This window comes from Camelus ferus, chromosome 24, assembly GCF_009834535.1.
Source record: "Camelus ferus isolate YT-003-E chromosome 24, BCGSAC_Cfer_1.0, whole genome shotgun sequence".
Taxonomy (NCBI): domain Eukaryota; kingdom Metazoa; phylum Chordata; class Mammalia; order Artiodactyla; family Camelidae; genus Camelus; species Camelus ferus.
In genome coordinates this window covers 8,195,555-8,209,481 of record NC_045719.1, presented here as the reverse complement: position 1 = coordinate 8,209,481, position 13,927 = coordinate 8,195,555, and the positions used below count along the sequence as shown (strand labels likewise).

The 13,927-nt window shown below is 36.7% G+C and overlaps 2 protein-coding genes across 16 annotated transcripts in view; one reads left to right on the top strand and one right to left on the bottom strand.

The window, feature by feature from the left end:
- Window positions 1-12,564, top strand: part of ESCO1 (establishment of sister chromatid cohesion N-acetyltransferase 1) — a 40,444-nt gene extending 27,880 nt beyond the window's left edge. The window contains exons 8-11 of one of the 2 annotated variants that reach the window (XM_032467444.1): window positions 436-623; window positions 4,733-7,407; window positions 9,909-9,959; window positions 11,690-12,564. In XM_032467444.1, the coding sequence (XP_032323335.1) occupies window positions 436-623; window positions 4,733-4,880 (336 nt within the window). In that variant the 3' untranslated portion in view covers window positions 4,881-7,407; window positions 9,909-9,959; window positions 11,690-12,564. Of the gene's footprint in view, window positions 1-435; window positions 624-4,732; window positions 7,408-9,908; window positions 10,194-11,689 lie in introns of both variants that reach the window. The other variant, XM_032467443.1, reaches the window with a different exon arrangement.
- The window catches only part of GREB1L (GREB1 like retinoic acid receptor coactivator), a 213,066-nt gene continuing 208,262 nt past the window's right edge, over window positions 9,124-13,927 (bottom strand). For all 14 annotated transcript variants that reach the window (XM_032467427.1, XM_032467434.1, XM_032467433.1 and 11 more), the window contains 2 exons: window positions 12,841-12,979; window positions 9,124-11,887 (listed from right to left, as the gene is read on the bottom strand). In XM_032467427.1, coding sequence (XP_032323318.1) covers window positions 11,724-11,887; window positions 12,841-12,979 — 303 coding nt within the window. In that variant the 3' untranslated portion in view covers window positions 9,124-11,723. The remainder of the gene's footprint in view (window positions 11,888-12,840; window positions 12,980-13,927) is intronic.

Below are 13,927 nucleotides of genomic sequence, written 5' to 3'. Positions count from 1 at the left end.
GAGTTCTTAACACGTACTTTTGCCTGTCCTTAGAATATGGAAAGTAGAGAAAACTAATATTCAGTTCCTATTATGTGCCAACCATGATGGCAGGATGCTTTGTATATATTACCTTGTTAATCTCTCAGCACTTCTCTGAAAGAGGTGATGGAGATGTCCAATTTATAGGTGAGGAACCCAAAGCTTAATTAATTTCATCTCTTGGTCACATAATTAGTAAGTGAGTTAGAACAGAATGTAGATCTAGGTCTGTTTATTTCCTAAAATGAGAGTCCCAGCCTAAGTGGTCCCCAAAATTTGTTAAGAAACCCGACAGAAGTAGCGGCCTCCTCACTAAGGTCAGTACTAGAGACAGTTGCTTAATAATATTCTCACTTTTTTTTTTTAATATTCTCATGTTAAAATCCGCCCCCACCCCAATTTTGCTACATATAGGGCTACAGAGTTATAGAAGAAAAACTTCCAGTTATCAGGTCAGAAGAAGAAAAAGTCAGATTTGAAAGGCAGAAAGCCTGGTGCTGCTCAACATTGCCAGAGCCTGCCATCTGCGGAATTAGTCGAATATGGGTGTTCAGCATGATGCGCCGGAAGAAAATTGCTTCTCGCATGATTGAATGCCTAAGGTAAGTTGAATGCAGTGCTTCAAATCATTTTCAGTGGTTTAGGATTTAAGCAAAGATTGACATTTAGTTAATTTTAATTATGTAACCTTTTTTATATTAATTTAAATTTTGCATAAGATTGTATGTTGGATCTGTGGGTACTTTCTATGTAAAATTATACAGTAATTACATATTTGTTTTTTGCTCTTTAAAGCATCTTTGCTAAATGATTAATAGAAGAGGTTAAAATTATTTATGCAAATGAGGTTTTTTAGGTCGGTGTCTTGTTTTTGTTTATTCATAAAACCCCTGTCTACTATTTATCTGTAGGTATAGCTTTCAAAATAATCCGTCATTGTTGTGAGATCCTAAGGCTCTAGGAATCTTAGAGCCTTACTTTGTTTCTGATCTCTCCCCCTTATTTTTAATCAATGAGCAGTGATCCAGAAGGGCTTAAATCTACCTAACCTTCTCGAGAGGAGAGGCAAGTCTGTTTTTTTTTAACATTTTTTATTGAAGAGGCAGGTCTTGTTTTTAGCTTTTTTAGAACTTAATCTAGAAAATGCAGCTGATTAAATAATAGTCCTAAATTAGGGTATTGTAAAAAAGGGTATCTTTTAAAACTTAGATCTTGTCACAACCATGAGATGGTTCTAGTTTATAAAAACATAAAACAGTTTGGTCATTGTGTTTGTTCTGCGCAGTAGTGATGATTGCCACTGAAAGCTTCCTGTTAAAACCATAGAGGTTTCTAACTTTTTTCATTTGTTGTTCTTTATGTACCTATCTCACCTTGTTAAGATTACAGTATGAAAATTCTACTAATAGTCTATATCCTGGGAAAATTTTAAACTTTTTGGTTTGGTTTTTTTTGGGGGGTAGGTAAATTAGGTTTTTTTTTTTAAACGGAGGTATAGGGGATAAAACATTTTAAAATAACAGCTTTACTGAGATATAATTAAAGCATAAAATTAATCTTTTTAAATTAATCATATAATTTTTTTCTTTTAGTTTTTTTGAGATGTAACTGACATACAGCACTGTATAAGTTTAAGGTGTACACCAAAATAATTTGACTTACAGTACATCATGAAATGATTATCACAATAAGTTTAGTGAACATCCATCACCTCATATAGATACCAAATTAAAGAAAGAAAAATTTTTTCCTTGTAAGGAGAACTCTTAGGATTTACCCTCTTGAGACAACTTTCATGTATAACATACAGCAGTGATAATTATATTTGTCATGTTGTACATCATATCCCTAGTACTTATCTTATAAATGGAAGTTTATACCTTTTGACTGCCTATATCCAATGCCCCCTCCCCACCAGCCTCCACTTCTCTTAACCACAAATTTGATCTCTTTTTATGAGTTTGTTTCTGAAGTATAATTGACCTGCAACTATGTTATTTCCTGTTACACAACATAGTGTTTCCATATTTCTATACATTTAAAAATGATCACCATAATAAGTCTAGTTATGGTATGTCACCAAAGATATTTCATAGTTATTGACTATATTCTCCACACTGTATATTTCATACCCATGACACACTTATTTTGCAACTGGAAGTTTGTATCTCTTAATCTCCCACACCTACTTCTCTCTCAGCCCTCTCACCTCCCCTTGCCCCCCACAACCACCTGTTTGTTCTCTGTATTTATAACTATGTTTCTGTTATGTTTGTTCATTTGCTTTGTTTCTTAGATTCCACGTAAAAGTAAAATCATACAGTATTTGTCTTTATCTGACCCTTTGGGTCCTTCCATGTTGTTGCAAATGGCAAGATTCCATTCTATTTTATGGCTGATAGTCTATTGTGTGTGTTGTATGTGTGTGAGTGTATACACACACACTACATCTTCCTTATCCGTTTATCTGTTGATTGGCATTTAGATTGCTTCCATATCTTGGCTATTGTAAATAATGCTGCATTGAACATAGAGGTGCATAGATGTTTTCTAATTAGTGTTTTGTTTTCTTTGTGTAAATACCCAGGAATGGAATTGCCGGGTTATGTGCTAGTTCTGCTTTCAGTTATTTGAGTAATGGCCATACTGTTTTCCATAGTGGCTGTACCAATTGACATTCCCACCAGCCGTGTACGAGGGTTCCCTTTTCTCTGCATCCTTGCCAACACTTGTTATTTGTTGTCTCTTTGATAACAGCCTTTCTGACAGGTGTGAAGTGATACCTTATTGTGGTTTTGATATGTATTTCCCTAATGATTAGTGATGTCAAACATGTTTTCATATGCCTATTGGCCATCTCTATGTCTTTCTTGGAAAAATGTCTTTGCAGATTCTCTGCCCATGTTTTAACCTGGTGGTTTGCTTTTGATGTTGAATTGTATGAGTTCTTTGTATATAATATCCTTATTGGATATTTCATTTGTAAGTATCTTCTCCCATTCAGTAGGTGGCCTTTTTTTCATCTTTTTAAGGTGACACTTCACCGGGTTTTAGGATATTCAGAAGGCTGTGTAACCATCACCACTGCCTAATTCTAGGAATTTCCATCACTTTCCCCCAAAACCCGATACCTATTACAGTCACTCCCTGTTCCTTCTCCCCAAGTTCTGGCAACCACTAATCTACTTTTGTCTCAATAGATTTGCCTATTCTGAACATTTTTAATAAATTGATTCCTATAATATATGACCTTTGGTGCCTGGTTTCTTTCATCTAACGTTTTGAGGATCATCCATGTTGTAGCATGTATCTATTCCGTTCCTCTTTTATTGTCAAGTCATATTCCTGTACACACAAACACACACACACACATCACATTTTATCTATCAGTTGAACAACACGTGGGTTTCCACTTTTTGGCTATTATGAATGATAATTTGTGTTACTCTTTTTGTCACTTGTGTTTTTAGTGTCATATCTAAGAAACCAGTCTTCATCCAAGGCCACAAAGATATACCTTTATTTTCTTTCAAGAGCTTAAATTTTAGTTCTTACCTTTAGGTCTTTGATCGTTTTTAAGTAAAATTTTGATGTGAGGCAGGATCTAACTTCATTCTTTTGCATGTGGATATCCAGTTGTTCCAGCACCATTTTATTAAACAGACTTTTCTTTCCCATTGAATGGTCTTGCCACCTTTGTCAAAAATGATTGATCATAAATGTGAGGGGTTTTTTTCTGTCTGGACTCTTAGTTCTATTCCTTTGGTCTGTTCTTACGCCAGCAGCCAATTGTCTTGAACACCATAGCTTTGTAGTGTGTTTTGAAATAAGGAAATGAGAGTTCTCTAATTTGTTCTTTTCTTAAGAGTCTTTGACTATTCAGTGTCTCTTGCATTTTCATATAAATTTTAGGACCAGGTTGTCAATTTTTGCAAAGAAGCCAGCTGTAGATCAATTTGGGAAGTAATGCCATTTTAACAATATTAAGTCTTCTTTCTGATTCATAAACATGGGATGTCTTTCTGTTTGTTTAAATTTCCTTTAATTTCTTTCAGCAATGCTCTATAGTTTCCATTTTTTTAGGTCTATCACTTCTCTGTTAAATTTAATCCTAAATATTTACTCTTTCAATGTTATTACAAATGGACCTGTTTTCTAAATTTCATTTAAGTTTTTAGTAGCTATCTTATATCCTGCAGCCTTGCTGAACTCTTTTTTTTATTAGATCTAATAGTTATTTTGTGAATTCCTTAGGATTTTTGTATATAAAGATCATGTCATCTGTAAAGAGATAATTTTACTTCTTCCTTTCCAATCTAGTTGCTTTTTATTTCTTTTTCTTGTCTAGTTGGCCTGGTTGAATAGAAGAGGTCTGAGCAGACATAACCTTACCTTGTTCCTGATGTCTGAGGAACAGTTTTCAGTCTTTTTTACCATTAACTTTGATGTCTTTTGATGGTCTTTATCAGGTTGAGAAAGTGCCCTCTACTCAGAGATGAGTATTTTTATCATGAAAAGGTGTTGTGTAAATGTTTTTAAAACTATTGCTGCTTTTATAAGACAATTATTTTTTAACAGTTTCTAGAATATACAATATTACCTAGAAAGTTTTTCGGTTCAAATTGTATTTGACAGGTCTTTTCAATTTTAATGATTAATAAGTAATATACTTTTCTTTTTTACCCTTCCATGTCTCTCCTTTTTTTAATAGGAGTAACTTTATATATGGCTCATATTTGAGTAAAGAAGAAATTGCTTTCTCAGATCCTACTCCTGATGGAAAACTGTTTGCAACACAGTACTGTGGCACTGGTCAGTTTCTGGTATATAATTTTATTAATGGACAAAATAGCACCTAAACTAAATTCATGCCTACAGTATCAGAAGACATCTACTGAAGAGAATGGATTGGTTGCTGACTTTAACCAGGAACTAGGGCCATTTTTATTACAATGAACTCAGGACTGGCAACAACCATAAGGTTGTTCCATTTTCATAAAATTGGAAAAAATGCAGTAATTGCTTATTGTTGTTTTGTTTTTTAAAGAAGATATTTTATTATCTTTTACAGAAATTTATGATTGATGTATTTTATCTATAGTTATTTAGACATGTTTACATGCAGCAGATAATTGTTCATAGTGGACTGAAAACTAATGCAAGGACTATGGTCTCAGTGATAAGTATATTTTGAAGTTCTTAATTATGGAAATATACCAGTGTAGCTTGGTACTGTATTTTTTTATATTGATCTCTGATACCAGTTATAGTTTTAAAGATTGTATTTTCAGAGTGGAAACCAATGTTTTTGCATTATTATTCAAAAAGGGTCAATGTTACATGTTTAGGAATTCAAGGCTAATTCTTAAACGACCTGAAATATACTTTAAAGGAATCCTCACAGAAAAGTAAAGCTCCATTAGCCAGGAGAATTTGAACTATTGCGCTTTTCCTTCCATTTCTCTCCTTCCTACTCTATGATAGCAGGAAGGAGGTGGAAGGTGGGAAAGAATTGAAGCTTTCCTTCCTGGAGAGCTATAAATGACTAGAATTAGAATGGTACCCTCTCATTTATTATTCTTTCATTCTGGCTTCACTTTTTAAAGTAAATGGCAACTTGGCACACTTAGGCTATTAACAAATCCCAAAAGGGTTTATAAAAATCTGTGGAATAGTTGCAGGCTAAATATGGATGACTTGGTATCTGCTTTGTTACTCCTCAGAAATACTACACTGGGTATATGCCCTCATTAGTGGACTTCATTTTGATACTTGTCTATCCTTCATAGTGCCCTCTACTTTTAAAGGGTTTGTATGTTGAAAAACTGCTGTGGCCTTTTATGACCTGTATATAATGTAGAGTAAAATAAAATACTTGATAGCTTTTTCTAAGTGATAAATGTGATAATGGTGTATTGTTACTGTGCTTTTTTCAGGGAGTTAGGTTTGATACCTTGAAATAAGATTACAGCACTGGCTTCTTTAAAGGTAGTTTTTACCACTTTGCCAAAGGATCAGAATGTCATTAGCATCTCCAAAAGACAAGATCCTAACATGAGAATTTTCTGGTATTTCAAAGAAGAGCCATGGCCCAAGAATGAAGCACCACTATGGTTTAATATAGATTAATTTTCTGAGCTGAAATTAGAACCAACTAAAAATTAGGGCTTTTAATAAGATTAACAGGCAGGTATATATTTTATCCCCCATAAATATATGCTTTTAAAATTAATGGAGTCGTGTAAGGCTCTGTACTCTGTAGGGCGGAGTGGTAAGGCAGTGTAAATATTTCCCTCTGATTGATCTTGACACTGCTTTTTCCTTTGGACTTGAGATTCTTCTAGCCATCCCTGGTCTCATTGTGTACCTGGCAGTGATCTTAATTTTTTTTGAAACAGGATGAAGTTTTCAGGTGTAGTGTAGATGTTCTAGTAACTGTTAATCTTATAACACAGGCCCAATTTCCATATAAGCAATAGTATGCTTCTTTGGGGAGCCAAACTTGGTGGTTTCAGGGGGACTGGAGGGTAGAGAGGATATATTGATTGGTTTAAAGGTTACAATTACTAGAAATACAGTTTATTTTCATGTTTATATTAAAAATATCCTCTCAAATAACTTTTACAGTCTAGCTATTTTTCTTAGAATTAATAGTACCTAGCATTTGTTTGCCATGTGTCATACCTTGTGTTTAATTATCATAACCCCATGAAGTGGAGTTTACAAGTGAGGAACTTAGAAGATAATTGAGGACTACAGTAGCAGTCTTTGTGAAAGATGTTGAAAACCGAACTAAAGCTGTGATGTGTGGATGAAGATGAAGAGACAGATAAACTTTGAGAAGATAAAATTGAAGAATCGATGGAGCTGATAACGGACCAGAGAAGGATCATGACAGACAATCTAGGGTAGTTTTGATTTGGATAATTGAGGAGATAGATTGACTGAGAAGGGCTTACTGGAGAATTATGTTGGGAGGATTGGCTGGGGAAGGATGAGCTCAGTTTTGGTCACAGTTTTAAGATGGTTGCAGAATCTCCAAGTGGAGAACTCTATTTGGTATATAACGGGAGATGTAGATCTAGAGTTTGGGAAAAGTCTAAACTCAGGATTTTATTAATTTAGTTATAGGAAGGTTTAGAAGAGATCACCACCCTGGGGTTTATAAAATGAGAGGGTAGGGGAGAGTTGTGAGGAACACTGTCATTTAAGAATCTCACAGAAGAACACCTGAGAATGCACATGCAAGGGAAGAGCCGGAAGAGAGTGGTAGACACCAGGACTCGGAGAACGCGCAACCTCGTTACACCATAAGTGAAGGCTGAAGAGGGACGTCAGAGAAAGAGGAGCAGTTTCTACGGAGCGGTGGAGGCACTGGTGCATGCAGTGAGTAAACACTAATGAGCCACTAACTTCAAAAGAGGTTGATTCCATAGCTGCTGATTATATGAAGGTACCTATAACCTTTCTCTCACCTACCCTTGAATAATTGTTGGTCCATCATAAAAGTGTCTTGTAGATAGACATTATAGGAACCATAAGTAAAGACAGGAACCACAAGATCTTATGGGTCAGGCCCTTGTCTGCATGGACATAACAATGGTTTTGTTTCATTTTGTAAGAATCAGTATTCTACCAGTTCATAATATGCAAGGGTCAACTTGGTATATCTACGAAATGCATGACTGTCATAAGAACGGTAAGTACAATAGACATGCAGTGATATTTTAATTGTTGTTGCTTACTTTGCATGGCTGCCCAACTAGGGCGTCTGGGTAGGAACACAGCCACATTCCTGCCTAGCTGTATTTCACTAGGGGTTAAGATGGCTAAGTTGATTTCAAGGGTAGTGACTGCAAACATACATACACTTCTTACCTAGTCTCGTGGCTCTTGGGACTTCTGGTGGATAAAGGGAAGATTCTGTCTTAGAACAAAGTAGTGGTTAGAAAACTTACTGTTGCCTTTTCTTTCTTATAACTTATTCCATCTGCTGTGATAGTCCCTGAAGTACAGTTGACCCTTGAACAACATGGGAGTTAGGGGTACCAACCCCCACATAGTCAAAAATCAGGTATAACTTCATGGTTGGCTCTTCATAGCAGCAGTTTCACATCTGCAGTGTCAACCAACTGTGGGTGGTATAGTGCTGTAGTAGTTTATTGAAAACACTCTGCTTATAAGAGGACACGTGCAGTTCAAATCTGTGTTGTTGACGGATCAACCATAGATGCTTTCCTTAGCTCTGTACTTGACCATTAAGAGCGTAAGGAATTTATAGTGTGAATGGCTTTTCCTTGGCCTCAGAGGTCCTTCCTGAGGTTACCTTTAGTGATGTTTTTTTTTTCCAAGAAAGTCAGTTTCAGTGTTTTAGCAATATTCTCTTAGACCCAGAGGAGGCGTAAGGGCCAATTTCCATGACTAAAGACAAGCCTGAGGATGGTCTGTACCCTGGATGTTGTTTAGCTCTGTGTAGTTGAATGTGAAGGGACAGCAGTCAGGGTTTCACAGTTCTTAGTCTCTCTACGGCAGCTGCTTTGAGTATGCTGTGGAACACTGCAGTTTCTACTTGCTTCTGAATCTGTCATCATACGAATATTTTTTGCCCCTCCTAAGGTAACAGGGATCTTTGGCTCTCAAGAATGTTTTTTTGGTTCTGTATCAAAGTCCATTATTTTAGCAGTCTTATTTCAGTATAATAGAATTGAACATCATCTTTTTCCTGGAACACCAAAGTTATTTCTTCTTAAAAGTTGTTAAAATTAGAGTTCAGAAATAAATCAGAGAGTAACACCTTATGTTACACTACTCGGTTCCACCAACCCAGAGTTCTGCTTCTTGGGACACCAGGAATATAGCTGCCATCTATAAAAAAGATTGGGGATGTACCATGAATATTTCTAACACCTCTTTAATAATTTCTAGATCTGTTCTCCGCAGTTATGTAGCACTCTGCAACTGGGCATGACGTGTAGATTCTTTATACGTGTATATCTTCTTTGTATAAGCTATAGATTTTAAGTCAACAAATAGTTATTTAGCATTTTCTTGGACTGTTATGCCAGAGTAGTAGAATCTTAGCATCATCCTATCCATGATATGTGGACTTCCAGCCTTTATTGGAATTTGCCAGAGTCAGGGAGGGAGTTCATTCCATTTTTGATAATACCAGAAAATTAAAGAAAACAAATTTTCTTTTTTGGGGGGAGTGGGAGAGAATTTTAATACATTCACCAAATTAAATGAAAGGACAAGAACACACTGTAGACACAACTTAAGACAATTTAGAATCAAACAAAATGTGAGGTAGACTGACTAGTGAAATTCACCAAATTTTGGTTAAGAAAATTTTACAGTAATAGAGTCACACAGGTGCCTCCTTTTCTAAAAGATCACAAAAAAGCAATTGCTTAAATTACAGCCAAAATAATTGAATACAGCAATGCTCATTGTAATTTTAGTTTACATTCAGTATTAACCTGTGTGAACTGTCATATATGGCAAGGTTCAACAGGTCTGTAGGTCATTATTATGTGGGCTGAGGGAACACACTCATACCACAATATTCTAAGGAATGGCAAGGCTCGAAGCAGAACACACCAAGGTATGTGTTAACAAATCATTGTGTCCTATGCTTGTGCAATTTTATCCTTAAAGGAGAAGGACCTGACATTCTCTAAAAAAAATTATACTGATAAGGTGATTTTAAAAGACCCAAAACTTTAGGAAGATAGGCATTGAAAGAATAGGCAGATCAATTTGAATTCTCCATCATTGGGGTGACGGTCTTTTGGCTTTATTCTGGCATTTCTTTTCCACAGTATTTAAGAGATCATAATCATTTGGAGTCCCTGCAGCTAAACTAACTACTTAATTTTTTTTCTTAGACTATGAAGCCATAAAGCCAGAAGAAACCCTGAGAAGCCCATCTGTCCCAGGTACAACTGTTTTAGGATTATTTCAAGTATTTTATTTGCCCTATGTAGTAAATATTATTGGAGTATTGCACAAACCATGGGTTTCTTGGTATCATCTGCATCAGGCCCTTTCAACAAAACAGGAACAATTGAATTACATTCGTATCTAAATCAATCTGCTTCAGAACGCACACACCTCTTTGCCAAAAATTCTGCTGTACTAAAATCAAGGAATATTTTTAAAGCACATGTAAGGTAGGTCCTCTTTGAAGGTGAGTTAAAAATGGGGTTTAAAGGAATTGTTCATTTCAAGATATATTTAAAACATCATAAGCTATATGAAAACCAAAAGATCTGAAATCATTTTCCAATTAGTACATTGCTTTTTTTCACTAGCTGTAAACTCCTTGTTGTCACAAACTAATAAAGCTGGTCAGTTAACACTATTTGTTTTCGGTAAATGCAGGCTTAGTAGGTCCCTCCGTTTCAGGCCACCAATAAGACATTGATTCAAGTAAAAACGGCCATTTTAAGTGGGGATAGAGTGTTACACATGGGCTAATGAGAAAAATGCCCAGAGATTTAGTGCTGAGAACTGCAGTAATTTAAGAGTAAACTTCTAATAGACTTAGTAGTTCCAGAATATTTTCTAAAAATCTGTTTCGATTAAAATTTGTAGTAAGAAATCTGTAAAAACTTAAGACCCCCTGGTAATTTTAATGAGTCAGAGACTTAATGGAATCTTCCTTACTCCTCACACACACAAAATCACCAGTAAGATTAAGTAAAACAGCCTCTTTATGGTTGTTTCCCATTCCAGCACTTTCTGGGGTGGTGTCAGTGTAAGGCAGCTAATGTTCATTCCGTGTATCTCTGAAGGGAAATGAACTAGGTCCACTCCACGTGGAACCTTAGCCTGCCAGACTTTCGCTTTGCTAGGGGTGAATGCTAACACCTTCCTAACTGGCTCAGCTACTGAGTCAGATTCTCCTTGTTCAAGATTAATCGCTTCTTATTCTCACAGGCATGATGTGCTTAAGAGACTGGAAACATTTTTAAAGAATGAAGAAAGCGAAAGAACTTAAACCAGGAGAAGCTGCATAAATACACACAATGCCTGCCCTGCATTTACTAATTTGTTTGTTCAGTTTAAATAGTAAACTTTTAACTCCTGTGGAAATTTTGCCAAAAGTTTCAATACATATAAGATTATAAATCTTAAACTAACACTGCACAGAGAAAGACAAAGCTACTTCTTTTTTTTAAATACAGATATCTTCTACATTCTATCATTTCAGACCCCTGAGTAATACTGTACCAAAGTACAGATCTGAAGAGAAACTGAGGGTTCAGGCCTCAGACATTAATCTTCAGTTAATTCCACACCAGCGGTGTGAGTCTCATGTAACACATTCAGGCTAGCTAATGCTGAGAGTCAGTTTTCCCCCGACACAGCACAGTAGAAAAAACGATGCAGTCTCCATGTTGCTTCTCCAAAGTATTTGCTCCTCAGGCTCGCGCGGGCAGATCACGTCTTAAGTAATTGCATGACTACCTAGGGTGAACTTTAACCTGAATTTAAGGTCCTGAAGTTGAAACTGAAGGAGAGTGATGCCCCCAAAGGCCCGGATCAGGTTTGGGGTGGGGTGGTTCTTTGGAGAACAGACAAATATGTTGCACTTTGTTCCACAGTGATTGTACTTTAAAGGAAAAAAAATCCCAAATAATTGTTTCTGCCCCACCCCACCTAGGCATCCCTTTGCCAGTTTTGGTCTCTTCGAAAGCTCATACGTGACGTCCAGTGAGAAAGTAGAGGGGCTTGTCATCACTGCTGTTAGCAGTTTGGAACTCGTCCCGGAGGCGAAACTGCCACTCATCTTCTAGCTCTAAGCGGACAATCGTTTGGCGTAAGGAACTTCTGTCTTGGCAAATGACACACAGGGTAGCACCTTCAGGAAGAAAGCAGAAATGTGTCTCAGGCTCAGGGACTGAAATGATAAAGAACCCTACCACCTCTCCCTCTGATTATATCCCCTAACACATGTGAGATCAACGTCCAGGTGAGTAACCTATCTGAACTGTTCACTTTATAGTGTATTTTGAATAAGCAGTATTTAACAAATTCAGAAGTTTAGAAGAGCGTAAAGTAAAAAGCCTTCCAACCGCATCACCCCCCCCCCCCCCGTGCTCGTGTTAAAACCCAGGTGGTAACATTTCCCATGTCCCTCCACAGCGTCTTTGGCTTCTACCCACTCTGTGCCAGCAGCACCCCACCCTGGGACAACCTAAATGGTCCCCTGGGATGCACCCTTCCCTCCAACACCCGCCCGAGACTGCTCCAGATACATTTTAGACACATATCAATAAACACGGTTTGGCCTGTCCTCACAAGAGTGGTAGCACGCTCTACACAATATGCTGAACCTTTCTTTTTTCACCGACCTTAGAGGTCATCTTGTCAAGATTATTTGTGATGCTTAATCTGCAGATTGTTCTTAGGCAAAGCTAGTAACTGTTTGTATGGTGTATACTTGTTGAAGCGACTTTACCTTCTGTACCAGAATCATACTAGGATCATAAATCATTAACCTGATTTTTTAATTAAAATTAGATTATATGAGAAGCATTACCTGCAATTGCGTCATTCCTTCCTAAACGTAATAGTGGTAAAAACATTTAATATGGTCACAAAGCTGGCTGTTTATCTGCATTTAGTCTTAGTATAACAATGATTTGATTCCCATCTCCCCCATTTAAAAAAATCAGTGGCCCTAGTTTAAAAGCAAGGTATTTAATTTACTGGCAAAATGATTGTTAAAGTGCTTTTTTATATCATTCACTTCTGTATTTTGTCTAGTGGGAACTAACAGCATTCACAAACAAGATACTAAATTTGATTTACCTTTTAAAAACTTAAATTTCTTAAGAAGATCAGCACCTACAAAAGAGTCACAGAGGTACAGGAGGAGTCCACTGAAACACACCCCTTCACAGTTGACATTGCTGGAGTGGGGTCTGGAGCTGACATAGCATATGGCCACCTGCAAGCATCAAGCAGAAATAGCACCAGCATCTCAAAACTAAGTGAAACGTCTGCATCTTTAGCGGAATGAGTCAGCGCCTTCCTTTTTAGCTGTCCATTTCAGGGTCAGGTAAAGGAGACACATTTTTATTGAAACTTCAGTGGGCTGGTTATTTAAGCTTTGTACGCCCTATATTTAGTATGTCGTCTTAAACAAGAGACACTTTAAATAGGTTATTTCTCATAACAGGATAGTTAGTAGAGGGGCTTGTTTTGTTTCTATTGATTTCTCTCCTAAGAGTTCATAAAATAATAAAAAGCTGCCTTCCACAAAAAGGCACACTTAGGAAAGTTTAAATGGTTAGATTCCCTTATTGATAAGAATAAAAATTCTAAATCAGTGTTTCACTTAAGATATAAATTTTCAATTGGGTAGAAGCTTTAAACAGTGAATGGATTTAAATTTTTAGCTCTCTCTGTGGCTTCTATGTACAGAAGGTAGCTTCACAAAAATTACAGAGAAGTGTAAGCTAGGAGCCCCTGAGGACGGTAGAGTGGCTTAATGTGTGGGCCAGCCTGCTTGTGTTCAAATACTGGTTCCTCTGAGTAGCTGTGACACTGAGCAGTTTTCTTGTCTATAGAGAGAATAGTGACACCTGTCCATAGGACTGTTTCGTGAATTAAAGAATGTAAACCACTTAGCAAGTATTTAGTGGCTGCAGATGCTGTCATTAGTGGTATTGAGATTGTGCTGTCCAACACCTAAAGCCCTGGATTCTTTCAGGAGACCTGGGTCAGACACATAACTTACAGAGATGGCATAAAACAGATACCCTAAAAAGTATTACATCTGATTTTTTTTTCAAGATCCCTTCTACCTCAAATTCTACAATTCACGGTCCAACCCACCATGCACCATAAGAAGGATGTAAAATGCTTACACTTAAAATTTTAGAATAAAAATTTA